At 36.4% G+C, this 27733-nt stretch overlaps 2 protein-coding genes across 8 annotated transcripts in view; one reads left to right on the forward strand and one right to left on the reverse strand.

The window, feature by feature from the left end:
- Positions 1-17682, forward strand: PLK4 (polo like kinase 4). 3 transcript variants are annotated; one of them, XM_067297697.1, is made up of 16 exons: positions 1-201; positions 783-878; positions 1682-1777; positions 1872-1986; positions 4039-5071; positions 7134-7234; positions 8887-9260; positions 9678-9782; positions 10191-10293; positions 10774-10923; positions 11838-11968; positions 12726-12817; positions 13202-13340; positions 15199-15339; positions 16263-16369; positions 17086-17682. In XM_067297697.1, exons 1-16 carry the CDS (start codon positions 172-174, stop codon positions 17183-17185), a joined length of 2913 nt encoding a protein of 970 aa, XP_067153798.1. In that variant the 5' UTR covers positions 1-171; the 3' UTR covers positions 17186-17682. The 3 variants fall into 3 exon arrangements, with proteins under 3 accessions (XP_067153798.1, XP_067153796.1, XP_067153799.1); XM_067297695.1 differs by lacking the exon at positions 1-201 and adding an exon at positions 623-697; XM_067297698.1 differs by lacking the exons at positions 1-201; positions 15199-15339 and adding an exon at positions 623-697.
- Positions 4864-27733, reverse strand: part of MFSD8 (major facilitator superfamily domain containing 8) — a 27790-nt gene continuing 4920 nt past the window's right edge. For 4 of the 5 annotated variants that reach the window (XM_067297700.1, XM_067297699.1, XM_013951735.2 and 1 more), the window contains 7 exons: positions 26253-26397; positions 25525-25583; positions 23958-24066; positions 22679-22813; positions 22054-22157; positions 21702-21961; positions 18762-20853 (listed from right to left, as the gene is read on the reverse strand). In XM_067297700.1, the coding sequence (XP_067153801.1) occupies positions 20647-20853; positions 21702-21961; positions 22054-22157; positions 22679-22813; positions 23958-24066; positions 25525-25583; positions 26253-26397 (1019 nt within the window). In that variant the 3' untranslated portion in view covers positions 18762-20646. Of the gene's footprint in view, positions 4927-18761; positions 20854-21701; positions 21962-22053; positions 22158-22678; positions 22814-23957; positions 24067-25524; positions 25584-26252; positions 26398-27733 lie in introns of those variants that run through there. The other variant, XM_067297701.1, reaches the window with a different exon arrangement.

A 27733-nucleotide genomic window follows, 5' to 3' on the forward strand; every position in this document is an offset into this window, starting at 1 on the left:
TTTTTCAAAATGGAGGTGCTAAGGGAGGGGAGTCCCCGCCGTGCCCGGCAGCGAGCAGGCCTGGGGCGAGGCGGGCGGAGGCGGGCGCCGTGATGGGGAGCCGCCGCCGAGAACCGGGGGACGACTCGTAGTGAGGACACGCGGAGGGCGGCGGCGGCGGCGGCCGCCGCCATGGCGACCTGCATCGGCGAGAAAATCGAGGTGCGGAGCCGAGACCCCCCTTCCCCCCCTTCCCCCGCCGCCAAATGGCGGCGCGGCCCCGGCCGGGCCTGCGGCGGGCGCCGGGTCGGCGGAGGGAGAGAAGGAGGGAGGGAGCGGTGAGGCGAGGCGGGGGCCTCGCCCCCTCCCCCACCCCCCCAAAGTGGCTTGTTTGTGGGAGGCGGCCGGTGAGGCGCTGCGCGGCTCCTCCCCCCGCCGCGCTGTGACAGGCAGGAGGCGCTTTCTGGCTGCCGGGCGGGCGGCGGCGGCTCCCCAGCCGCTGCCATGGCGGCCGAGGGCGGGTTTTTCGCCGCCTTCTCGGCTCCCCCGGGAGCGGCGGGAGAGGCGGCGGGAAGGCGGCCGCGCCGCCCGGGCGCGGGCAGCGGCCGCGGCAGTGCCTGTCGGCCGCCGCGCGGGGAGAAGGATGCCGCGCCGGGGGCTGCGCCTCCCGCGGGGCCCCGCCGCCGCCCGCCGCCGCGCCGCCGAGACCTCCGTCCAGGTACGGCCCGGGGGCGCCTGCCGGTTTGTGCGGCGCTGGGGAGGAGCTGGCCGGGACTGACAGCGGTTCTGTGTTCGCCTTGCAGGACTTCAAGGTGGGGAACCTCCTGGGGAAAGGCTCCTTCGCTGGGGTCTACAGAGCAGTATCCCTCAAAACCGGTCTGGAAGTGGCTATCAAAATGGTAAGGCAGCCAGCCGGGGAATGTGGTGTCCCTGAGAGACTGGACCTGGGGCTGGGCTTAGCGGTTCCACATTAGTGCCTGGGCTGCTCGTTCATATGTAACTGGTGTTTAGATTAGGACTGTGTCCTGAAAGGTGTGGTACAAACAGAAAGACTGTATTAATAATTAATGGGAATGTTGTTCATGTTGCTATTAAAAGAAATTGAGCTCAAATACTCTACCCTGGCTGGCCAGGCAGACCCATAATTCTAATTAAGAAATCTGTGGTCACAAAAACTTGATTTGGATTCCATTTGGCTGGAGAGGTCCTGAACACATGGAAGAGCTTGCTGTCCTTTAATATGTATTAGCCTTGAAAACTTCCCTGACTGCCTAGAAAAACAATTTCTTTGTGAATAAAACTAGTTTTTCACAGCTATCTGTTGCCAGGTTGTCTTACAATTTGTGAAAATACTTTTATTTAACTACCTTTTTTTAACTTTCACCATATTTAGCATATCTGCCTGGCAAAATTAGAATTAGGTTTCTCTGTTTAAGTATGTAAGAGAATTTTTTTAATTAGTGTTGGTATTAAATATGTTCACACTAGTCTGCTTTGAACAATTGTGTGTTCCTCCACTTCTTGTAAGGTACTTGTGCATTAAAAGCATGTAGTTGGTAAAGCTATGTGAAAGTTGACTAATATTTAAAAGAGTTTCTGAACAAACATACACTGAATATCTAAAGCTTCAAGTTCACTTGAAACTAACATGTACCTCATTAATGCTGCAATGTTTGAAAAATATTCTGTGGTCCATTTTCAGATAGATAAAAAAGCCATGCACAAAGTTGGAATGGTACAGAGGGTTCAAAATGAGGTCAAAATACATTGCCAGCTAAAGCATCCATCTATACTTGAGGTAAGAATCATATATTTCTGCGCAGAAGACTGCATACATGACTTGCTATATATTCTGCAAAATATTTTAACGCTTTCATTATCTTATGTTCTAGCTTTATAACTACTTTGAAGATAGCAACTATGTGTACTTGATACTTGAGATGTGTCACAATGGTGAAATGAGCAGATATATAAAGAACAGAAAGAAACCCTTTTCAGAAGAAGAAGGTGAGCTTTTTTCTACATAGCTGTCTTTTTGCATCAATGTTTTGGCTTATTCAATAAACATTTAATTCTAGTGAAAATATTTACAACTGCTGTTGCTCTGAAACAGTTTGTATAGTTTATAATCTAGTGATAAGCGATAATATTGAGATTAATCTAAAGATAAATTATGATTACATCTATTCACTTGAATTTCTATATACTTTTGTTTCTGCTTAAGCCACTTACAGCAGCTTGTGCTACTTGGGGTTAAAAAAATACATATTGGTGATCTTAAGGTAGAGCTTACCTTTATACACCAGATTACTTTGTTAAAGTGTAGTTTAAGTCTGAGACGTTCCCTATGGGAAAACTAGCACCTTCTCATTCTGAGGTTTGTTCTTTGTATTATAGATTGTACCTCTTCACCTCAATATTACTGTGTTACATGTCACCAGTTAGAAAACCTTACAGATTCTAATTTGTCTTATATGGTATAATTGGAAATATTTACTCTAATTTGAGGTCTGTGTGGAAATTAAAATAATGCAGTTAACTGTTTACATGTAGCTTCTTAAGGTCTGAGTTGGCAAGAAATGCTCGAATGAAATAACCAATTTGACACACAGTCTAGAATTTTTGAAGGACTGACAGCTGAGGAGAAGCCTTAGTATGGTTTTAGCTCTGAGTTTCATACGGAGATCACTGAACTAAAATAAAAAAAATCTGTCTTACGTTGAGAGTTGATTGTCAGAGTAATTCTTTAACTTTAAATTGGTTGTTAGTCTTCTGAATAGTGTTTTGAGAAGTCTTGCATAAAACAATCGTATTTACAAACTTACCAGCGTTTCATGTCCTTACAGTTAAGAGTGAAAGAATTTCAGTTAGAACATAGACCACTGAAACCCTAAACAGAACAGCACAATTTAAAAAGAATAAATTAAGGGATAGCAAAGCAAGTTACTATGTGCAGTGTTTTAGGGCACAGCCAAAAGCAAACTGTTCTGGTTCCAGCCAGTCTGGATTCACTGGTTATTGCCCCTACAGCTCTCAGAATTATGTGCTGGTCACCACTTGCACAGGTTCTTCCAGTTTACCTGCTTCTCTATCAATTTCTAATCTAATTCTATGAAACTACTACATATACAGATTTTTCTGAACCTAGATCACAGAACTGGCTTAAAGGGATACTGTTAATTAAAAAAATAAAATAAATCATCTGTTTAATCCAGATCTGCTGCAGCAGAAATAGTTCAGCTGATGGTGCCTTAATTTTGAAAGCTGTTAAGCCATTGATTTGGATAAAAAGTCTGTTCCTTTGAGGAGTGGTTTCTACTAATATTCTTTATTCCACAGTCTTTGACCTCTCCTAAGAGAGGAAGAGGATTGTAAATTGCTTGCTCTAGAAAGAATGATTCTTACAATTGCTATAATTGCAGCATGATAATAAACAATGCTGTTTCATTCTGGGTGAGGTTTTGTTATTCCTGCTCTAAGCTAAAACTCTTGAGTAGTCCCTGAATTTCTAATATATTAGAGCAGAAAATCCATCCCAGTATCATGAAAATAGAAGATAAAGCTAAAAGTTGAAATCACTGCCAGCCTTCCCAGTTTGCTAATGATTAAAAAAAAAAAAATCCAAACTGCCTCTCGTATTTTATGAACTGCACATACTGAAGTTGCTTGATTTCATGTATTTGCTCTTTTTGAAAACGGGGAGCAACTTCACTTTTTAAATTCTCTAGAAGTTAATTTTAGAAAAAGCTTAGGCCAGTTCAAAATATTTCCAGTCTTTCTGAAGTTATTCCGTTATCAAAGAAACAAATCAGATTACAGCGTTTACAGAACATTCTTTTATGGACTGTTTTAGAACATGGTTGTACTGCATTGTTTAAAAGTTGCATCAAAGCAAAAAGTGTCATTTCTAATCTCGTTAGCATGGCACTTAAATACCCTTGTAACATCTTCATTATTTAAAAAAAAAAAGGCAAGACCAACAGCAGAATTCAAAGTTAGTATTTTTATGACTACGACTTCAAATATACCCCTAAAACATCTGTTCTTGTATTTTGACAGCCCGACACTTCTTGCATCAGATTATCACGGGTATGCTGTATCTTCATTCTCATGGAATATTGCATCGGGACCTCACCCTTTCCAACCTCTTACTCACCAATAATATGAATGTCAAAATTGCTGATTTTGGACTAGCAACTCAGTTGAAAATGCCTCATGAAAAGCATTATACAATGTGTGGAACTCCTAATTACATTTCTCCAGAGATAGCCACAAGGAGTCCACATGGGCTTGAATCTGATGTGTGGTCTTTGGGCTGTATGTTTTACACTCTTCTGATTGGAAAGCCACCTTTTGACACTGACACGGTCAAGAACACGCTGAATAAAGTAGTATTAGCAGATTATGAAATGCCAGCCTTTTTGTCAAGAGAGGCACAAGACCTTATACATAAATTACTCCGAAAAAATCCAGCAGATCGTTTGAGTCTTTCTTCTGTGTTGGATCATCCTTTTATGTCCCGGTGCAACTCTGCACGGAGTAAAGATTTGGGAACTTCAGAGGATTCCATGGACAGTGGAAATGCTACAATCTCTACCACTTTTACAGGCTCTTCTAGCATCAGTACCAGTGGTTGCTTGAAGGAAAAGAAGAAGTTATTAGTTGGACAGCCACTCCCAAATAAAATTACTTTTTTTCCTAAAAATAAGAATTCTAGTAACTCTTCATCCATAGATGGAAGCAGTTCTTGTAATCAGTGGGGAGCTCAGGGAAAAGAACCTGGCCTACCTGGCAGGGGAAGAGCCATGCAGCTTGTTGAAGAGAGGCCACATTCACGCTATCTCCGAAGAGCCCATTCTTCTGATAGGTCTGGCACATCCCATAGTCAGACTGGAGGAATATCAAATGTTGCAGAGAGATGTCACTCTATGGAACTGCTTTCCAAGCCTAGAGTAGGAACAAGGGAAAACACAGAATGCTTTTCACCTGTAAACAGCTATGCTGATATGGGAGAAATATTTAAGGAGAAGACTTCGAGTAGTTCTGGTTCTTTTGAAGGACAAATGTCTCCACCTGTGAAAGATCAACCACAGTAAGAATCTCTTTTTACTAAGATGAAGTTTAGAGCTGCTTTATTCATTAAATGTATAATTCTTGTAGAACTAAGCTGTAGTAAATGCCAAAAGTCTCTACGGTTTTAGTTTGAATACCAAATAGACAGTAGTAATTGTTGCTGTAGCTATGTAGAAGTTTACCTCCCCATTGTCCCTATCCCAAAATTCATAAATGCAGTATATGAGGTAATTGACTGTAGTGTTTCTTCATCCTGATAATACTCTGCTGCTTATTCATTTCCCTCCTCAGCAGGTTGAGTGTTTCATTCCCTATGGTAATTGCAGTTGGGATTGTTGCTAATAAATGTAGAAGAGACATGGATTAGGGAAGAAGGCCTTCAGAGTATGCCTACCAATGTATTTACTTGCTGCTGTGATAGAATTTTTTTTTCACTTTAACTGTGCTTTATCCCTAGACCAGATAAAGGGAGAGAACAAATTATTGAAGTACAAGATTAGGTGATGGATTAAAAAACTGGTAACACTGTGCCAAAAAGAAAATGACACTTGAAGATAACCACCTGAAACTTAGTTTTATCCTTAGTTGTAGTCTGTGGATGAAAATCCTGGCATCTCTCCTCACACTGGTGGACTTTCCCAGCTTATACCTTCCAACTCTTCAAGTGTTAAACTTTACAGGGGACACTAGGATTTTTTTTCTGTGTTGCTGGAGGCCTGATCTTGCTTTTTGTGTAGTGTTATACAACAAGAACTGCTCTCTGTGGTGCACTTAATCTGTGTACACTCAGAAGTTTTATTGCTTTAATTTTTTTCATAAATGGGATATGAAAAAATATTTTCCTGTTTAGATATAAGGACTATTGTATATGCTAGTTCTTGCATTTTCTTCCTTGTTAACAAGTGCCAACTTTGGCTGACGGTTTCATATTTTTCTTTTTGCTAATCTCTTCAGTAAGAATGCAAATGAGCACTTTGCCCTGTAGAAAGAGTAAATGGAGTAAAAGGTTTCTTTCTTGACCATCTTCAGAGGTGTGACATAAGCCTCAGTTCAACAAGTTCAATGAGCATATGCATTCTTTTTGCATCTAGTTTGATAAATGTTTGAATTAAACATAAACAATTTATACAAATGTTAACGTAATGCTTCCTGGTATGCCCCAAGATTTCAGAGATGGAATATATGGAAATATGATGGAGTATTAATATGAGAGTGGGGATTAACTGAACTATGCTATTTCTTCTATAAGTGCTCGATTACAGGGAAAGCACTTTGTGTCTATAGCTAGCTTTCACAGTAATCGCAAGTGCAAGACTCTAAAAGCTAAGTGCGAAAATTATATTCTGCTTTGTTTATGTTATAACTGAATCCTTGCTGCTGCTAATGTGGTGACCATCATAAAGTAAAAGGACAGGCTGTGGAGATAGAATACCACATGGTAACTTAGTGCAAGTTTACAACAGATCAGTGATTCTGTAGTAACTGGTTCTGTGTATGCTCTTAACCCAGAATAAATTAAAGATGCTTTATTCCTCAATATGAGAATAATATCAAGTTTAACTATGGCAATTTACATATCACACCCTAAAAAGCTGGAAAAAATCTTTAAAATATATTCTTGTAATTTACTATATTTCATATAAACTCAAATTACTTTAGTTAATAAGACTGCCTACAGATTTCAACTGCATATTCATTATTATACTAAGTGAGATCCATTGAGATCATGGACCCCATCCCTCAGTCGGGACAGCTACTGCTGGCAGCATTCTCAACAGTTTTTCTTATTTAAGTGATGTCCAACAATCAGCTAATGAGTGCTAACAGACTTCAAATTTGTACTAAAGATTACCAATAATTTTTCTTTTCATTACTCATGGAAATAGTGTTTTTTGTTATACTTTACTTGCCGACCATTACTCATGAAAACAGAAGCATGTTCCATGCCATCTAGAACAACAAAATTCCACCTTTCTTAAACATTGTAAAAAACATTGTGGTTTCTGCAGCTGTAATACCATAGCTTTTGTTGTGCAAGTGTCGATGTAATCTTGACTACACGTGTAACTTCTATTTTGCAGCTCAAATTATCTCTGCCCAATGAAGCCCCATGTTGGTTTATTAGCGCAGAAGTCCCAGACTGAAACAATGCAGCAGTGGCTTGGAAGCATGCAAACAAATGGTATGTGTTACTAATTGACTATATATTTTTTGCATTCAAGTTGGAGTAGTGATTTGTAAATGTTTCTGTGTTTTTTCTAAATTTTACTACTTCATACCTGTAACAGAGGGATATCTATATGGCAAAATAACTGTTTCTGGAATATAATAATGGCATCCTAAATAACAGTGATTGGATGTTAATAGAAGCTACTGTAGACACAGACTTTTTTTATGAATGAAGAGCACAGGAGACCCTAAACTAATGTGGCACTGAAAAAAGTTGACACAGATATTGAAAGAGGCACAATGACTTCAAGCATCACTCGTGTGTGGAATCACTCTTAAGCAAGAAATGTGCCATTGAAAACATTGATTTGTTCTCTCTTTTGGACTAAGCTATAAGATTTTAGTTTCCTGAAATAGGAATTAATTTCAGATAGTTTTGCAGATGCTCTTCATCCTGAGCTTCTGGGTTAGTATAATCAACTGGATATAACTGCCTTCAGAAGAATGATGAAATTGTACATTGTATTTGAATGCTTAGCTTTCTAAAACAGTCACTCTTCTGTCTTTCAGTAATTTTAGCAAAAAACAAATGCACAAAGAAGAAAATACAATCATAGAATCTGCCTTAATTATTCAGTTGTGACCTGAGATGCTTCTAAGCATGTATAAATGACAAAAGATTGGCAGGTGACTCAACAGATCCTTTTATTTAACTGTGCAAATAAACCTTAAGAGAAAATGGGGCCACAGTGAATGAGAAAGATGATGAGGTTGCAGAAGGAGGGGTGGAGGAAAGGACAAAAGACACAGAAGGGAAGGAGGTGTTCTTTGCCATGCATCATATTACATCACTTGCAAATAATGTAATTTAATCATAAAATTAAATCACAAATTCTGGGCTTTTCTGTTCTGATATTATTGGACTCCTTCCCTTCCTGTCTACCAGGAATTGGAATCATATGACATATGGTCTGAATATGCAGTATTTCAACTATAATCCTACTTAATTTTTGGTCCCTTCTCAACTGTTCTCTATCATGGCAGGAGTGCATTACTTGTTTGAGGCAGAAAGCTGATAAAAGGCTTAATTGCTGCCCTAGTTTTGATATTTATAGGAAGATTAAATGTGAAACAGGTTGTTTTATCAAGTGACAGTGGAAATAAAATGTGGACTTCAGAGTTTGCATTAAATTAACTTTTGAGTACTAAAATCTCCAGTTGATGCTAAAACACTACAGTTTGCTAAGCTTAAAACTGAAGTGAAGCTTAGTTCCATTGGTTATCTGAATGGCAAGTTAACCGTCTTTCAACAGATTAGTTCTTGTTTAAGTGCATATTTGAAATCTGAGTCTTTTGTTGATAAATGCTTTTGCAAAATGATTTGATATATGTTCATGGTTATGAATATATTAATGGTTACCTTAACAGAAGTCTCGTAACATGTTATTTTTAAATAGCACTGGAATTAGCACTGGAATTTTATTAGCACTGATATTGGTAGGTACTGATGTCACAGTCTAACAATTTAGATATTGAAAGTTAAATCACATTCTCCACTCATTTAGGCTTTCTAAAATGTTATTTTGAAAAGCTTTTAAAAAACAAAATAGCATTTTTCTTGCTGTGACTCCTTGAATCTACAGCATACTCTTTTGCTGCTTTCAGTTCAGCTGAGACCACCTGCAGACATAATTGGCAACGGTAATGCACATGGAGGTTTTCGGTATCATCAGGGTGTACAGCAAGATGCATCAAGAAATGCATGGAACACCTTAAAAGATATAAGGAGTCCTGATGCATCCCTTGACTGCCCACACTCTATAAACCAGGGAAACCCAAAGAAATATACCTCTGGACTTCTCTGCAAATCTGAGAAGATTCATCCATCTTCTGCCTGTGGTCTTCAGCCAACTTCAGAACAAAACCAAGCCTGGGGCAAAGAACAACCAGTGCATCAGAAACCTACACTGCGAAGCATTGTATCCCCTCTCAGTGCTCACAGGCTAAAACCGATCAGGCAAAAAACAAAAAATGCAGTGGTATGTATCAGTTCTTAAAAATTGAAAGAGTTTAAAGATAGTGTGAATCTTTCTAAAATCACTTGGTAAACCAGAAACACTTGTTTCATAAAAGTTGGTCTCTGATATAAAGTTATATTAATAGGCTGCATCATAGTTTTTGTGTATGGAATACTGTTATGTCCTGGTCATAATAGGGCTCACCTGGCTCTTAGTTTGCTTTGTTACTCGTGAAGCCAACCCTGACACACCAGGCTCACACCCTTCAGTCATGTTGGAGCATTCTGTTCTAGCAGCACTAACAGCAAAAGTTACTGAAAGAAGCATTTATAACTTTGCAAGTAATCCGCTTTCTTAGTGTTTGGAAGAATGCTGTCTCATCCTGCCAAAAGGTAAGTTTTTTGTTGTTTTATCTAACCTGTATTTTTAATGCTTTAGGTGAGCATTCTAGATAATGGGGAAGTATGTATGGAATTTCTAAAAGAACACCATTCACAAGAATTTGTGAAAGAAGTTCTCAGAATATCTTGTGATGGAAATGTGGTGAGTAAATTTTGGATTTCTGTATTGTCATATTAAGTACTTAACAACATCCTATTCTTTGAAGTTTTTTTTTCTTTATTAATCTTCATGTAAGTGATTATTTGCTGAAAAAGTAATGTTTAAATATGCACAGCCGTAAATTCATCTTTTCTTCCATAGTGCAGCCATACCAGTATAGGTAGCAAGCAACTACTTCAGAGCAAATTTGGACTTATGACTTTGCTTGATGTTACTTAGGTGAAGCATTGCTAAAAACTGCTGCTGTTCAATAATCACTTAGAGGAACAGAGCACTTGTTAAAATGAATTACCATAATTTATCTAAATTGTGACTTATTTCCATAGCTGTTAAGTAGGGAGTGCTGCAGTAACTTGCAACTATAAACAATTTTTCTACTCTTTTGGGTAGATTGCAGTTTATCACCCAAATGAAGGAAGAGGCTTCCTTCTTGATGACAGACCTCCTGCTCCTCCTGAAGACATCTGTATGTATAACTTTGACAACTTGCCAGGTAACATGAAGTTTATTTTAAACTGAAAATGATTGATGTGCTTTTTAAATGTCTCTTCTGAGACTAATATTAGCTTTTAAACACTACTTTTCAGATAGTCAGGATAGAAGTCCTTCCAGAATAAAATTCAAACTACAGTTTAACTGGAAACTGATTTTGAAACTTTACAAGAAAGTGTAAGCCTGCAGGTTGAAGCAATTTTATATGGAAACTCTATGGAGTTGCAGCACTTTCCTGTGTTGCTGAGGTTCTGAACTATGTTAACTGGAGAAATAGCTATTGAAGAGAAGTGCTTTCAGAAAACTGAGTGGAAATAAGTTTATCTTCTTTCAACATACTTCTGTAAAGTACTTAAATATTGCTCACAATTTTTAGGTAATAGTAAAATAAAAAGTACATAGTTTAAGTAATTTCAGAGTTGGTACAGTGTTTAATCTGATGACTTTCTGATAGATGGTTTATTTATTTAATTTTTTTTAGAAAAGTACTGGAAAAAATACCAGTATGCAGCCAAGTTTGTACAGTTGGTGAGAACAAAAACCCCCAAAGTTACTTTCTATACAAGATATGCCAAGTGCATGTTGATGGAAAATTTACCCACTGCAGATGTTGAAGTTTGTTTTTATGATGGTATGTACTCCATTTTTGCTATTTATGCTAATAGTTAAATCATATTATCAAAGTTGCACTAAAATATTGCCAAATACTAATGAACACTTCAGGCTGAAGAAAATACTAGAATTTTGAGATTTTGCCACTTGGCCTTAATTTTAGCACCCAAAAGTCAATTTATTCATTAGTTCCTTATTGATAACCTTCTTCAGGGAATGCATATTACAAAGGTGGTACTAACCCCTACCTTGTTTTCTTTTGTGAGCTCTTCTATCTGTGTTTGATAGTTACCTACTTAAAATGAGAAGGTTTAAGCTTTCTATTGTTACTGAGGTAATAATATTACTGAGAGCATTGACTGGAGGAAGGGATCAGCTGTCTTCTCCAGGTCTACCTTGGATAAGCTAGAATGCACTGACTGTTTTCTCACTGTGAACTAGTTTGTGAACTAGTTTGTGATTTGCCACATGCATACCCAAAGATAACTTAAGTCCCCACCAAAATTTTTTTGGTCATAAATAACAGCTCTGATCCACAGTAGTACAGGTATTGGAAGAACAGGAGTCTGTCTTTAAACCATATGCAAATACTAATAAATCCTACTTAACTAATTTTTGGCAATGCTGTTAGACATATTAATTTTGTCTCTGATTAAAGTTTGGAAAGGCAGTTCTTAAATTGTAATGAATGCATTATTCAACCTATTTTACTAGTGATCTTCAGTTGCCATCAAAGGCATTCCATTAATATCACAGTTCCAATTCAAGTGGCTTTTTATTCCTGCTAAACACAGAGCTCACCCAGCAGTGGTTTTATTCTTAAAATAATTCTTAACTCAGTAAGACCCATTCTGCTAGAATGTAATGGCAGAAATCTGTATTTCATAGATACTGATACTTTACACAAATTAGATTTAAAACTCTCTTCTGCAGGAGCAAAGATACACAAGACAGCTGGTATAACTCGTGTGATTGAAAAATCAGGAAAATCCTTCACTTTGAAAGGAGAAAGTGAACCAAGTTTGAAGAAGGAAATACAAGTCTATATGGATCATGCAAATGAGGTAAATGGTTTTATGTAGGACTTTTTAAGTGGAAAGCAACCTTCTGAAAATCCAGATTTTTCTTTCACAAAAGTGCTTCCAAGTTGCTTTTCATCATATATTTTTTTTAGTGCTAAGAGGGGTGATAAAGCTTTTTTTCTTGTGTTTTTTTTCTTTTTTCTTTTTCTTTTTTTTTTTTTTAGAGCAAATAGTAGTGTAGAGAACTCTCTTACAGTGAAGCCTGCTAGAGAATAAATTCTCACTGGTGTATAAAGCAACTCTGCCTGTTTGGTGAAGGGATTAAATCACCACACAAAGCTGCTTTACATAATTAAAAACAAATACTGCCAGCTGTTCAGGGGCTGGCCTGCTGGCTATGCATTCCTTCTCATGTTTCATGTCACCCAATTAGCAGTCACAAGAGTAATTATTATGTCTGTGAAGTTGGGAATTAGAAAAAATGTACTACAGATTTCCTATTCAGCCTTCCTTCTGTTCTATTATTTTTCTGAAACGGAACTCGGGGCTCTCTTAGTGTCTATTTAAAGGTGAGGGGATATGATTAAGAGCACAATCCCCAATAATGTCACATCTGGGAAGTCTTGCTATAGTACAGCTCTTTGGATTTCCTTCATGGTTCACAAGTGCATTGATTATCAGTATTTACTACTATCAAAGAAAGTATTTCCTTGTGCAGGCTCACCTGCCACACTGAACATGTATGAAACAATTGTACTGTTTTCAATTAAAGATTGTAACAAGCTCATTTTAATTCCAGGGACATCGTATATGCCTTGCATTGGAATCTGCTGTTCTGGAGGAAGAAAAAAGGAGTGAAAGTGTCCCGTTTTTTCCAATAATTGTTGGAAGGTAGTATTGTCGCTTCTAAATACTTAGACACTAACCAGCTTTCTGCAGCTGGTGTTTGCAGAAGCCAGGGCTTCTTAACTAAAGCTCACAGTCATTAGAAAGATAATTAACTTGACAGCCTGTATGCGCACCCTATTTTGGACCTGCAAACCCTCCTTTGATAAGAAGACAAAATAAATTTATGGATTGAAACTGGTAGCTTAAACGAGTCTTGATGGCACCACTCTTCTGCAGACTTCAGTTTTTGTACACACTAGTTGTATATCAAGTGCTTCATATGGTCTGTAATAAACTAAAAGAAAAGCTAGGTCTCCTCAGTTTTTTTAACTCCCTTTTAAAAAGGCCTTTTCCTAATTTATCTTTCTTTTTCCTCCTCCTCCCCAGAAAACCTGGCAATACTGAATCACCACAAGCTCTAGCACCTCCATCATTAGACGATGCAAACTGTACAAAAGAAGTTATGTCACTGGATGGAAATATAGCTGCCAGTTCTACTCCAGTTCAAACTCCAAACATTATTCCTGTAAGTTCACAGGGACACACAGTGGGACTGATGGTCAGTAGGAATTCAAATGTTACTGTTTTATTTAAACTAATGGAATTAATTTTTACAGACTTCAGTTTATTAGCCTTTTGTGAGCATACTGACCAGAAATGTCACTTTAATTTCATCTAACTAATATCTAGACTTAAGATCATCTGAAAAGTCTGTCCTTCAAAACTTTATCACAGATGTCCCCCAGAAATATCACTTGGATTGTTTTCTCATGTTGTACAGTACTGTATTTGACTTGTTTTGAAGGCTCTCTGATACTCCTTCAGGCCTGTATATCAAATGGCAGCCACAAAGGATATTAGCCCTTACTGCCACTGTTCTGAAATCATCAAGTGCTAGTTTAAAAAAATAGCTTGTCTACATAAATTTGTGTGTATGTACATACAGCCAACAAGGCTTTGTGTGCAACTTCATCTAGCGCGTTTAAAAGGGTCTATGAAGCTTCAGCTGCCACATCAGTCCTGATACAACTTCCACAGCTGAATGAATTACATTAGGGTCTTAGCACACTGAGTTCATATATTCTTAAGTTTGAACTTACGTGGGCTTGCATCGCTGTTCTTCAATTCTGAAGCACATGTTCTTAGTGCAGAATATGCCAGTTTTCAATAGATTGAAATGGACCTGGCAAGAAAAATTCCTTAGGGCTTCAGAACTAGTATTGATTCCCCCTGCCCCCATTAAAGTTACCCTTCACCAGAGTTCAAATTTGGGGGTTCATTGTTCAAACTCATTCTTCTTTTGCCATACAGCAAACACTTACGTTTTTATAAGCCTTTCAGGAATCACTGTTCGCTTCCTCTTCTGAGGTATGTATTTCTAGGGAAAATAACCCAATGCCCAATTGCCTTTCTGTGTTACTCTTGATCATTTTTGTCAGTTTCTTTATACTTGAACTGAGATGTATATTGTGAGGTACAGCCTCTTCCCTCTTTCAGGTACCCTGTAGTTACTTACATTTCCCTTCCTTTCCTGACCAAGCTATTTCAGAGACCTCCTCTGACTTGCATCTCTTCGCTGAACTGTGAATCTTAAACATTGCTAAGCACAACATCTCATCTGTTTTGGCTATTGGAAGAGATATCCGAACAGTGGAATCTTTCTTTTATTTTTATTTATTTTTGTTGAAGCATACCTGATTTTCCTAGACAGTAGTGATACTGTTGTCCTAAAGGCCTTCCCTGTTTGATCCTCTGTAATTCTTAGGCTTAGAGAGACAAAAGTGATGAAGTATAACAGACTATAGTGTAGAATTCCATGATAAAACTATTTTTTCCCCATTCTATCAGAAATGTTCTTCTGGATATAAGCTCCCACATTGCAAGCAGAATTGGGAAATGTGCTTTCTACACTTTGTGCTTTGCATTTCTACTTTGTAAATGGTCAATATTCTAGTCTTCAAGTAATAGCAATGCCCATTTTTTTTTGTAAAATATTGGCCAAGTTGTTATCTGAATGAGGGCTATTTTATAACTTAACATGTCTTGAACACTTTTCTGAAGATGGACAGAGTTTTTTTGATTGACAATCAAACAAGGAAAAAAGAGGTTAAGTAGAAAAAGTCTGCTTTGGGAAAGCCATTCTTCTCAGAATATGGGGAAGAGGTAGAAAAACTTGTCATAATCCTGGGTTTCAATATAGAGAAAATCATATGAAGACTTTTTTGTTTTTTAAAAAAAATAATGCTGTTACATAAAGCATACAGACTAAATCTCACTGTACATATGAAAAGATTAAAAAAAAAAGAGTAAAAACTGACCAATTTAGTATATAATCAGTTGGGCTTAGTATTAAGGTTACTAATACTGTGCATTCCTGGTTTTAGGTGGTATCATATGAAAAGTCTACATTTATGACTAATGTTACTGAAACTACATGCTCCTCTGTTCATCAAAAAGAATGCAGTCCAAATTCAGCCCAACTTTTAAAATCTGTATTTGTGAAAAATGTTGGTTGGGCTTCTCAGGTGAGTAACAAATAATGACAAAGTAGGAAAGTCCATTCATTTTTCCTACTAAACTTGAGATATATAATTTTTAAATGACTAACTTTATGCATTGCTTACACATGAAGTTTAAAGCCAGTTTAAATAACCTGAAAGTTGATAGGTGGAAAGATCCTCCCAAATAAGGGAGCAAGATAATACCATGGTGAACTACATGAGTAAAAGAAACCAAAATAACTGTTCAGTTATTCAATTCTGTTTATCACAAATTTACTGTAATTACTATTGCCTATTCAGTTCCTTCATTTAAATCTGAATCTAGTAAAAACTAAAGCTGTCAGATTAGTGGACAAAAGTCTCTAAAAGCAAAGATGCTGGGGCAGAATGTTTTTAACAACGACACCAATTTTGTGCAAGAAGACTAAATCTGCCTATCTGTTAGGAAAATCTGTTTCCTTATTTAAAAAAAACCCAAAACTTTCTTTCCTGTAGCACAGGTTTAAGTTTAGAAAACAATAGTTCTCTGCAATCTAGATAAAATAAGCTTTTTGTTGTAGCAGAAGAACAAACTACAGTTTATGAAACTATATATAAACTTTAAAATGTATGTAGCTGTGAACTGCCACAAAGCAATTCTTCTATTTCATGTTCAATTCTACTTATAATTTCTCTAGGAGCTGTTAAGTTAAAGGGACTTCTTATTTAATTCCCTTGAAAAAGATGACTAAAAGGTGGTATTTGAGACCTTGGGAAGTTCAGTTCAATTCTTGAGACTATTGCTTACTTCAAAGTAGTACATGTACAATCTTAATAATTGAAAGACTGACCTAGACACCAAAGGCGCTTCAATTCTGAAGAAGCTCAGCTTCAGTTCTTAGAACAATTCCAGGTGTGTCATCTTGTATTTTACATCCTCAGACTGTAAGGCAACTTATTTTTTTTAGCTGACCAGTGGAGCAGTATGGGTTCAGTTTAATGATGGATCCCAACTGGTAGCACAAGCAGGTGTTTCTTCTATCACATACACATCTCCAGATGGCCAGACAACCAGGTGAGCCTATTACTGCTATAAAAATAACTCAGCTTTCTTTCAATATAAGACTCTTAAACATATGGTAAACATCATAGATGTCACTTCATCTGTTTTGTTACTATTTAAACTTAAGTTTTCTATAACTTCTTAGCTGGTTAACTTGTGTAAACTTTATGTAATTCTCTTTGTTTATTCATTAAGATTTGACTGAACTTTGGCTAACAAATTAATAAAAAACCCACTGAGTGGATCTACTACTTGGTATTTACAATATAGCTGTTTATGTATAGTATTTAAAAGGGGCTGTAAATTAAGGTTTTAATACTTTTTTTAAGATATTGAGGGTTTAGAGGGAATGTGCTAGCAGATAGCATAACTGATGCATGGATCTGGAGATCTTGGGTCAAGTTTTGGTTGTCTCTTGGACACTGGGCATTTCTCTGGCTACATTTGTAACATGCTTCCTCTATGCGAAGTTCAAGACAGTAATATACAGTCTATTCAGACTTAAACACTTTTAGATATTTACCTTCTTAATCTGAAATACTGTTTCAGTTAAATACGTGTAGGGAAGAGGGACCTGGACTTAAGCCCTCCAGCTCCAATTAATGTGTCTAGATATTTACATCTACTTGCCTATTTACAGCCAAATTTTGAAAAAAAAATTATACTGCCCTGAAATCAAATCACTTTTTAAAAGCATTTAAATTCTGCATTCTTATTTGTCTTTCTAGGTATGGAGAAAATGATAAGTTGCCAGAGTACATCAAAGAGAAGCTGCACTGTCTGTCTTCTATTCTTGTGATGTTTACCAATCCAGCTGGTTCCCATTAATTAAAGCAAAGCAGGTCTTTGGATGTGACAGCTTAATAAAATCACTCGCTGGCATTCAAGTGATTGATTTCACTCAGACTTTCGAGAATTCTTCTCAAAGCTGGTAAAAATTGGGAAGGGAAGGGTTGCTTTATGTATTACAAATTGCTGGAAAAGCATCTTACAATGCATATTTTTCCTCAATGATGGATAAACTTGCTCAGTGAAATTTTGAGCAAATAAGTTCTACATAACCAACTTGGAAATTATTGAAGTCAATATTGTGTTTTTTTCTTCCCCCACTGCTTGCTCAGTGCCAACAATCAAGGAGAATGCATCTGTGCTGTTGAAGTGTTTGTACTTGTAAATAACTTGTATTTTTACGTCTTACAATATATGTAAATATGTATATGTTTTATAGCTGTTTTTATGTTTTTATTTTTGTAGCAGCAGCTTTTAACTTCCTTGCACAAGCATTTATATATATATAAAAAAAAATAAATGCAGTGGTGATTGTCCAGATCTATTGGTTCATTTCATAATCAAATGATGGTTTGAGAGCCTTTTCCTTTAAGTATAAAAGTTCAACTATAATATAATTGAGCATCCTGCCTTGTGATTCTAAGGATGAGTGAAGTTTGGGGATGAAAAATACAGAATTGTTGCATAAACTTGCTTCTAATTTCCTGACTTCCTAAAAAGCTGAACTGAAAAACTACATTGCTTTGTGTATTAATAATTCTCTAGGTGATAGCTGACTTAAAGCTAGAGCATTTGATGGGAAAGCAAACTACAACACTACAGGAACTGAGTCAGTTTGTCATTTTGCAGGAATTTCAGCAACTTTAGCTACTTCATCTATACATTATAAATTACAGTAATATAAATATATAACTGGAGTGTTGAAAATTGTTAAATAGTGGGGTTTTTTTAATGCTTAAAGTGTGCTATTACTGATGGTGATTGTATTCACATTTAAATAGATGTTCACCTCACCATCTTTCTGCTTTATAAGGTGGAACAGGAAGCCAGTGGAAAGGCCTTAGAGTGTGGTATAACAGTAGGTTCCATGAGGTGCCTGCAGGGGGGATGGCTGGAGAGCAGGGGAGGAGCTGACAGCATGTGCCCATCAGGTCTAGGCACTGTAATAAACGGGAAGTTGCAAAACCCTGAGGAAAGAGATGCTCCAATGCAGCTCTTGCTAGCCTGCAGGCTCAGGTTTAGTCAGAGCTGAATTAGCCTTTTTTCTGTTTTTTTTTTTTTTCCTTAAGTAGTCCTTTTTATTCACCTATTCCAAGTGATAAAGACTTGATCATTTTGTCATTTTCAAATCAAGTAAATATAGAATATAGTACAAATAAAGAATTTGGAATTAAGAACTGCAGAAAAGGGGGGAGGAGGGGAAGAGAACAGGTAAGGAGTAGTTTTATCTCTTAACCTTACTCTTAACCACAGCATTCACAGTACATGATATCTAATTTTCAGATAACTAAAAATCTCCATCAGAGATGGAGATTATAGCACTACAGTGCTATCTAGAAAACAAAACCAAAAGCTCTACATAATAACATTTAAGAATTGGAGACCATAACCCAGAGCAAGTAAACAATTTTAATGACAATAGAAGAAAAGAATGTGGTCAAAGGATTGTGAAGAACCTTGCTTTTTAATCATTATGTAAACATATCAATGTGCATGGGCTATCCCTTTTGAGATGTGTATTTTACAAGTATTCATTGCAAAATAAGATATTTCAATCTGGTTTTATGTTTAACACTCAAATAAATTAGAGCTAAAATAATAATCCCCCCAATACCCAAACTCCTTCTTCTGCTGACATTACAAGTTAGAAGAATAATAATAAAAATCCTACAGCATATATGCTTTGTCCTAACATCCAGCACAAACAGCTGTAGGAAATTAAATCCTAACCTGTTAGCCATTTTAAAAACTGTTGCTAGTTTATTCAGATTTCTAATGCCCAAAGTAATTTTCATATGCTGTAGCTCTAAGCACTTCCTTTTCCAGTCTGTTTTCACCACCAAAACATGGTATTGCTGATACTGTTTATTAACTAGCGTATACAAGAAATGCTTATAACCATTTCTTGCAAGAAAATAAAAATAAAGCCCTTTCTCATAATAAGTTTTTTCATTATGCAGCATTAAAGGAGAGAAAACTTCCACATTCCCTTCAGTCAGAATTAAAAAAATATCTTTTATTGAGTAGTCTGTCTTTAGTGTTTCAACATTTGATTATATAAGAATACTTAATTTAATAAATTCAATTAGCATCAAGTATTAGACATGTTAAACCGCAGCTACAGCTCATATGCTGGAGTTATTTCAGAAAGGCCTCCTTGCCACTCCCAGTAGTACTGAAACAGATAAACCCACACAGATGAGCTTAGGCCCCATTATTTGGAAAAATATATATATATTTTTAAATATATTAAATGATTCAAATAGTGTGAATTCCCATTTCTTGCACTATATTATCAGAAAATTAAGTCTACAGATAATAGTCAACACCTGAGGAGCCAAAAGTTTCCTCCTTTTTACTTAGTTAACATTAGCACTGGTTGCTCAGATAGCATAGTGTATATTCACTCCCACAAGTGACACCAAAAGTGTAAACTATCATGTATAGTATTTCCTTTTTGTAGAAAGGTTAAGAAAGGTTGTGCATAATTCAGCTCTGTGCAGGTGATGATACTTTTTGTTATAAAAGGGCATTCAGCAATATAGTAGAAGAAAAACTGCATGTTCTCTTTACTGTAGTTCAAGTAACAACCACTGCAGCTGTCATTTTTTTCAAAGGCTTTTAACTAACTTAAGTATCCAAATCCCACAAGAACTACCTGAAAAGTAGGCACCTACCTTCCTCTAAAATTCTCACTGTCCCATTTCATTTGAAATCCTGAAGAAGATTTACTGATATTTAATGGTTCCCAAAGTTGGATGTTTTGTATGAACCAGTGCTTACAAGTTAGCAAACTGAACATCCAAATGCTCACTTACTTGAGTAGCCATGTTTCCATACAAAGTGCATGCAGCTCAACTAATCTTGTAGTTACAAGAGTTAATAATCCAGATTCACAGAATCAAGATAACATTTTTTTACTTCTTTCTGAAAAGGATGTACTTAGCTTGTGACCTTCACAGCTGCATTTAGTACACAAATGTGTCATTTAGACTGTACACACTTCAAATGTGCTACTGTATTGATTCAACTTGTTCACACTCCTTCCTCTCCTGCTAGAAAAGCAGAATGCAAAAGCTGTATTGACACAGATGTAACAGGGCATATTAGGGTAAGACCAAGCTATGTGTTCTGTCAACATATAAGTACGACTATAATTCTTAGCATACAGCTAACAAGGTCAGTGTTTAGGCACTCCTCATTAAAAAGTAATAATAAGTTAAATATTTTTTCTGGGCGGTTTTGCTGTTGATTTTTTCTTTTTTTACATTTTAACAATGCTATTCTTCCATCCTTCCATACCTGACAGAAAATGCAATAAGTCTTTTGTATACTATCTCCAAGACTAAGAGAGAGAGTACAACTATACCACAGATTAAGCTAAATGCCCAACGTGGTCCCAGGTGAGTGTATATTTGGCTCACAAACACAGGCCCAAGTATGCGTGCTCCACTTCCAGAGGCTGTTAACCATCCCATATAGACACCCTACAGAAGATGAAAGGCTGCTATTAGTGATACAGGAACAATTTGGTTAGCTAATAATTCCTACCAGTCATCCTAATTAGAAAATTTAGAAATGTTTAAGCAATTTTATATTTTTCTTAACTCCTGTTAAGATATGGAGTAGTCAGTTTTGAAGAGCACTGCTTGGCTTCTTTAAGCATTAGTTTGATTTGTATCATACAAAACATGCTACTCACAGATTAAGGCTCTGCTGTGCTATACACTCTACAGCTTTCTAGTAAAGAGGCATTCTGGCTCAAAGTATTTCGTCTTTACAGTAAAACAGATGGGGAAAAGGGTAAGTGGAGGGCAAGGAAGCAAATTTTTCTGTCGAGCAGTATTATTTGCTCAATATGCGTTTCATCACTGGAAAACATCAATTGGAGGTATCATAACAAATAAAAGCTTCCCAGTGCCTGGCTAAATTTAATTTCAATTAGCTTAAATAGATACTTGCCTTCGTTTGTGTTCTTTATATAGTACGCCTATTAAGGACAACATTCTCTGTCCTGATATTCCTAATACATAATCAGTTGTTAAAAAAATGACTGTCAAAACTCATAAAAATTCACAAGCTTTGGGCTTAATTGTTCTGAAATTTTCATGCTATAAGTTTTGCCATAAATAGTAATATAATCCTTGTTTTCTAATTTATCTAGGGACTTGCCCTGGACTTGAAACAGGTTAGACTTCCTGGAAGCTTCTGCAATGATTGAAGCATACTATTGTTTTGCTAATGACAAAAGCTATTTTAGCTAAATCGCTCACCCTAATAAAGAGGCTGCAAGTCTTGGAGGGCAAATGAAAAACCATTGAGGCTTCACACTTACCTGAGGCTTTGGGCCTAGAATTTTTGAGTATAAAGTATAGGACATGACATTACAAACTGGATAGCCCAATCCTATTAGTATGTCGGAGCTGATATACTGAGCCAGATAGATCATGGGAGTATTCAGGCACCAGGACTGCGAGACAGGGCAGCCTGTGGGTTCTGCTGTGTGATTGGACGGAAGCTGCATTGCTTGCAGACTCCAGAAAGGCATGAACATTTCACTGAAAGTTGTTCTGGGAATGGAATTATTCTTTATTTCTGTAAAAGCAAGTAACACACCATTAAAAAAATACAACAAAAAGCTTTCAATAAAACATTAAGACTACAGTTTAGTATGAGTTGAATTATACCTTGCCATTGGATATTTGGTAGTTTTTTCCCCCAAGGCAGTAAAATAAAAAATCCAACCAAGACGATCAGTAAGCCTCCATGGAGTATAGCACGCTCACCAGTCCTATCAAACAGTGAAGTTGTAATTAAATGTATCATTTACATCCATGATCATGCAGATTTTTAGTATCTAAAAAATGCTATACACAAAACAAAACTTCATACTATATTCATGTAATTAAACTAAAACTCAAATAAAACTGTTGAAGTATGACAAGTAAAATTTGTGAAGATGATATCTATGCTGCAGCCTATTAATTTGTGGAAAGATGCCTCATCAAAACACCTGCAACAAAAATAGCTTCTAGTGTCAACATAGTAAAAGCAGCAAAATCATGCTAACTTAAACTTGTTTTTCTTGGGATACAAGGGTAAAACATGGATGAGGGAGAGGGTTATGCTACAAGGATAAAGAACAACTACAGCATCACAGCAGTATCAAAACCAGAAGTTCTTTGTTGTCATAGTATACCCAAACTCCTTGACTAGTAAAAGACTTAGATAATGCAGATTTGGCCTTGTTATAAATGTTTTCAGACTTAGCTAATATAAGTAACAAAATTCTGAAAAACTTGAAAAACTTACTTTTTAGAAAGTGTTTTAACCACCATGAAAACAACAACTGATTCAACACCAACCACACCAAGGATTATTCCATTATATAAAACGGCTTCTTTCCTGGTCCAGGAATACATATCCATTGTCAATGGAGTAGCTATACTAAATTGACAAAACAAAATGACATTCATTAAAAAAAGCTACTTCTGTACAGCAGCTTCCACACATTTATTGTCCCAAACATCAAACACACTGGTATAGGAGCCTTCTCTCCTGAAGGGGACAATAAGACAACACAGGCTCGTTATAAATTAATTCTGTCACGCCTGATTTATTAAAGACAAGCCCACTACACTAATTTCACAACTGCATTATGACAGCCATACTCTGAAACATTGTTAATATATTTCAGATAGTTTATGAAAAAATGATGGAGTAAGAGCAAAGCAAGAGTAATGGAAAGGAAAAAATCAGGTCCTGTGAGTATGAAAGTCATACACATTTAATACTGTCCAAGCTTTAGCAACCTACCAGCAGTTACTAGGAATGGAATTTTCTAAAAATAATGCAAAGAAGACAAAGAAGTGCTGTTATAAGAAATTTTAGCTAGGTTGGAGCTCAAAATCTTAGAAAATAGATTTTTTATCTTCAAAGTGTTTTATAAATTCTAAAAATGAACTTCAGTCTGACGTAACAGTATTATGTTTTACTTATTTTCTTAAATGTACAAAATTTTAAGATGAATAACTTACCTCTTCACATTAAAAAACAATCACATAAAATAGTGCATTTAAGAATACAATACATTAACTGTATCAAACAATTGTTTTAATCATTACTGAAATAAGAGCTCCATTGGAGTTTTTGGAGCTAGTCAGAATCACACTAAGAAATTACACAAAATTATAATAGGTAGTAGTAAAGAACAAGGTACTCAACTAATGACAGTTTTCTCTGAGGATAGTAGGTAGCCCAAATTAAGCTACCTCAACCAAATGTGAGGGTTTTTTTTAATAGTTAAGAAGTTCACAATATGGTTTTGTATCCATTCAAAAGCTTTGAAACATTTACCTTAATGTTCCATATACCACAAACTGCATGTTACATATTTTTAGTTATTATTGAACATTAATTCTTTATTCTGTATCAGTATACATCAATTTAACTGCATACAGTTTTGGGCTTACAAACACTTCTATTTATGAAGAATATAGTTAAGATAATGAGCGCAACAGAAAAGCTTTTACACGTGCACAGAGTTTAGCTAAACCTCAAAGCACTTTGAGAGAAAAAAAGAGAAACTTACGTTTCAAAGACAGCAAAAACAAACAAGATGACAAAAAAAAGAAAATTGACTGCTACAACAGCAACCTGGTCAATGTTTCCTTCTGCATCCTGATCCAGAACACCACTTTCTGCAACAAAACAAAAGAATCATCTAATCTACAAATTAAGCTATCTTACAATACCAAAAGTGACAAGCAGTAATGATTTCTTTACTTTGTGTAGTGCAGAGTTTGGTGCATGCTTAGGCAGTTATATTTTGACAGTCTAACTAAAACTTTTTTTTAATCAAAAAGGAATTGTTGAAGCTCCAATTCCTCTGTATTTCCAGTTTCTAATGGCCTTAACTATGAAGGAAAATTATTTCTAACTTGATTGTACCTTCTGTTGTCCCACTGTAACGCTGGGACTGACACGTCCTGGGTGACAGTCAGATAAGCAAACTGCTTTAAATGTCTTTACAGTCAAAACAAAAACATTTGGTGTTTCTCTTCCAAAGTCAAAGGTGCACAAAGGTAAAATTCCCTATATTACAATGGAGATTTTGTTCCTCTAACCTAGGCATAGCATCTTCATACATGAAGTACCCATGTGCTGCGTGCGCATGCAGTCTTATGAGGGATCTATATGCAGAAAACACACCCAGGATACGGTGAGAGAAATGTTTTGGATGTCGGGAAGAAGGGGGAGCAGAGGGCAAACCTGTTCTCCATCATTCAGATATTGTGGCCACTGCCAGTCAAGCCAGACTATCGTATTTCCTAGGAAATCATGGTTAGTTGGCATTCACCTGCTTGTATAAGCCATTCATTGAATAAACCCTCTAAATTTCATGATTTTTTGATGCACCTGTCATACAAAATTTAAGTGTAGTGATCAAAAAAAATTCTTTAAAATATTATTCCTTTACAACAAATTTCAAAGCTTTTGTTAAAGATACTTTCAAATTATTTATGCTGCTCTTTTTAAACAAAAAAAAATACAGCACTGAAACTGGAGACTTCCATAGATTTTAAGAGGGGTTTAAAATTCTCTTTCATACATTTCAGAAATGCACAACATTTGAAGAAATTTGATCTGTGCCTAATATGGTACGAAAAAGGTACATATTCAAGACAAGCTATTGCACTGTATGTGGCAACTAGCATACTTTAGTCTCCCAGCAACTGAACTTATACAGCTCAACCCTTTTTTAATAAGATGCTGCAAGTAAAAGCTCATATGTAATAACAGCATTGCACAGAATGCTACAGAGCAAAAGAGAAATATGACTGCAGAGTAGAAGTAAGGAAGAGTTTTCTTGATGTCCATGTTCACTTAATCCTGTGCCTTGGAAGAGACAGTTACAGGGTGAAAATCTGGAAGGACATGTACAATTTTTTTACGCTTTTGCCACAAGATAGCAATAACATTAACCAACATGGACATGAAACGATTTCTGGACCAGTTACCCAGAAAGAGATGTAGCCTATTTTCCACTTTGAGTTCCCAGTCCATCAGACTTCATAATACTTTTAAATGCTTGTATGTAATAAGAAAATATGTTAAAATTATCATCACGGAATACGTTTTCAAGGAAACACAGATACCTTCTCCTTCAAAATTGATACTTCTGCATTGCCGTCCCATGTCATCCACTCGATGCTCTCTAGAAATTTGGAAGTGTTTTCATTAATAGACATATTTATTTGATTTATTATTGGATCAAGTTTCTATTAAAATATTTCTCCATATCACTATCTTATATTCTAATTACTCCCAGCTCCTTTAAACATAATCTGAATATTCCAGATTTGACCACAATGAACAACAGCATACTCTAGAAAGGAAATATTCTGGTGGGAGAATATTACATGTGTGTGTGCAGTCTCCCCTCTTCCCTCACTGCAACCAATGAGATAATGCAATACATAAAAATCCCCTCTCAAGAGCTCAGATTCTTAAAAGAAAGATATAGACACTGAGAACACTGTAGGCAAGCTAACCTTATTTCTCTTTAGAGAAAATCCATGGCCAGAACCCTCAACATTAAAAATGTATCAAGGCTAAGCTTATGATCTAATAGGTCTATCTTTTTGCTTTCATCATTTTTTCATATTCTAGCCATAATATCGCTATGATTAATTTACTTGCAGGATGAAAAAAATCTGTATTACGGAAGGCAGGAACTCTGAAAAGTAAATTAGAAAAATAAAGGCTTATAGTCTTAGCACTTCTGATTTCAGGCTTATTACTCCTGCTTCTGAGTACCTTTATAATGGCTACAAGCCATCCACTAAAACGAAGTAAAATATTTGTCTTTTTTCCACTTGGTTACCTGAATACAGCAAAGATGAGAATAATATTAATAACTCCTAAGAGAGCTCCGAATAGAACTGGTGCGGTATACATGTTTAGCTGAAGACGAACTAATTCCCATGTTACTCCTTCTTCTCCAATAAGTGTAAAACAAGTCTGAAAAACTTAGGACATATTAAGCATATTAAGAAAAACTTAAGAATCATTAAGAAAATATTAGAACACATAGAATAAATATATAAAATATATAAATCTAGATGAGAAAAGTTGTTCTAATTGTTAAGTAAAATGTAAATATTACATCTGTCAAACCTTTTTTATTTTGAGAAACCTGCTCTAAATAACTGACGGATACCAATGGGATTTCAACTAGCCAGAAAATTACTTGATTACATATAAATATATTGTATATATAACAGCATGACACTTAGAGAACTGGAACTGAATTCTGAGTGTACCAATGGTTAATTTTCTCAGCCATGTGCAGACAGCTGATTTACTCTTTTTACTCTTCCTTCTATATGGAAAACCTTGGTCCTGGGACTGAAGTATCCCTCCTGCTAAGGGCAAGCTACAGAGAAAAGAAGTAATTTTTTAAAACGTAATGTTTAAATTGGCGCTGAGTAAGAGAATGTAAGACCAGTCACTTGCTTACTATTGTTAGGAAACAGACTGAAAGTCTCTAATAAATCAGGAAAGGGATTGAGCTATGCTATGGAAATCACCCAAAGAATGCAGATCACTTGTTGGTGTAGACCCTTTAATGCTTCTCCAGAGCTGAGTGATAATCAATTAGAGAAAAAAAACTTCCAGCATTAAACAATCTCCTTATTGTATCACTACACAGAGAACACTGTAGCGCTGCTAGTTGGGTAATCTTTATCTCCAGCTACAGGAGGCTGTGGTCCAGCAGAGGCTGCTTAGGAAAACATTGCTGGTCTAACACAAGCCAGGTCTTATTCATATTCCCCATGAAAGGGATAGGATGTCTCATAAGCCACAGTTACCCCTCACCCAACAAACACCCCTTGAGCTCTTCCTTCCTTTAGCTCTCTGTAATACGTGTTAGTGTCTTAAAATTCTTGCTAATATGAAGATTTTGTGATAGAAACCACAAGATCAGAATCTGTTGGATGTTAGATTTTCTACAACTAATGAGCCAAGTGAAATTTACAGTCATTTCTGAAGAGGGGTAATGCTTGCCTGAACACAGTAATGTCAAATTCTCTTCTCCACAAATAAAGTGCTATTGGTCACGGACTGTTTAGTGGGTAATGGTACAACAGAGCATCTTGGAAACTGTTTCTCTGCATTCGTCTCATTTAACAATGAAAACAGTAATCCAAACCAACTAGTTTGGAATTACAATTAGGGTTTCTTTGGAACAGAGTATTTTGTTTATAATGACATACACAGATACATGAATGTATCCCATTTATTAATTTTAATATCACTGACGAGCTATGCTTTAACACCCTGTCCCCATACTGCTGCTGAGAA

Source organism: Apteryx mantelli, chromosome 5, assembly GCF_036417845.1.
Source record: "Apteryx mantelli isolate bAptMan1 chromosome 5, bAptMan1.hap1, whole genome shotgun sequence".
Classification (NCBI taxonomy): Eukaryota; Metazoa; Chordata; class Aves; order Apterygiformes; family Apterygidae; genus Apteryx; species Apteryx mantelli.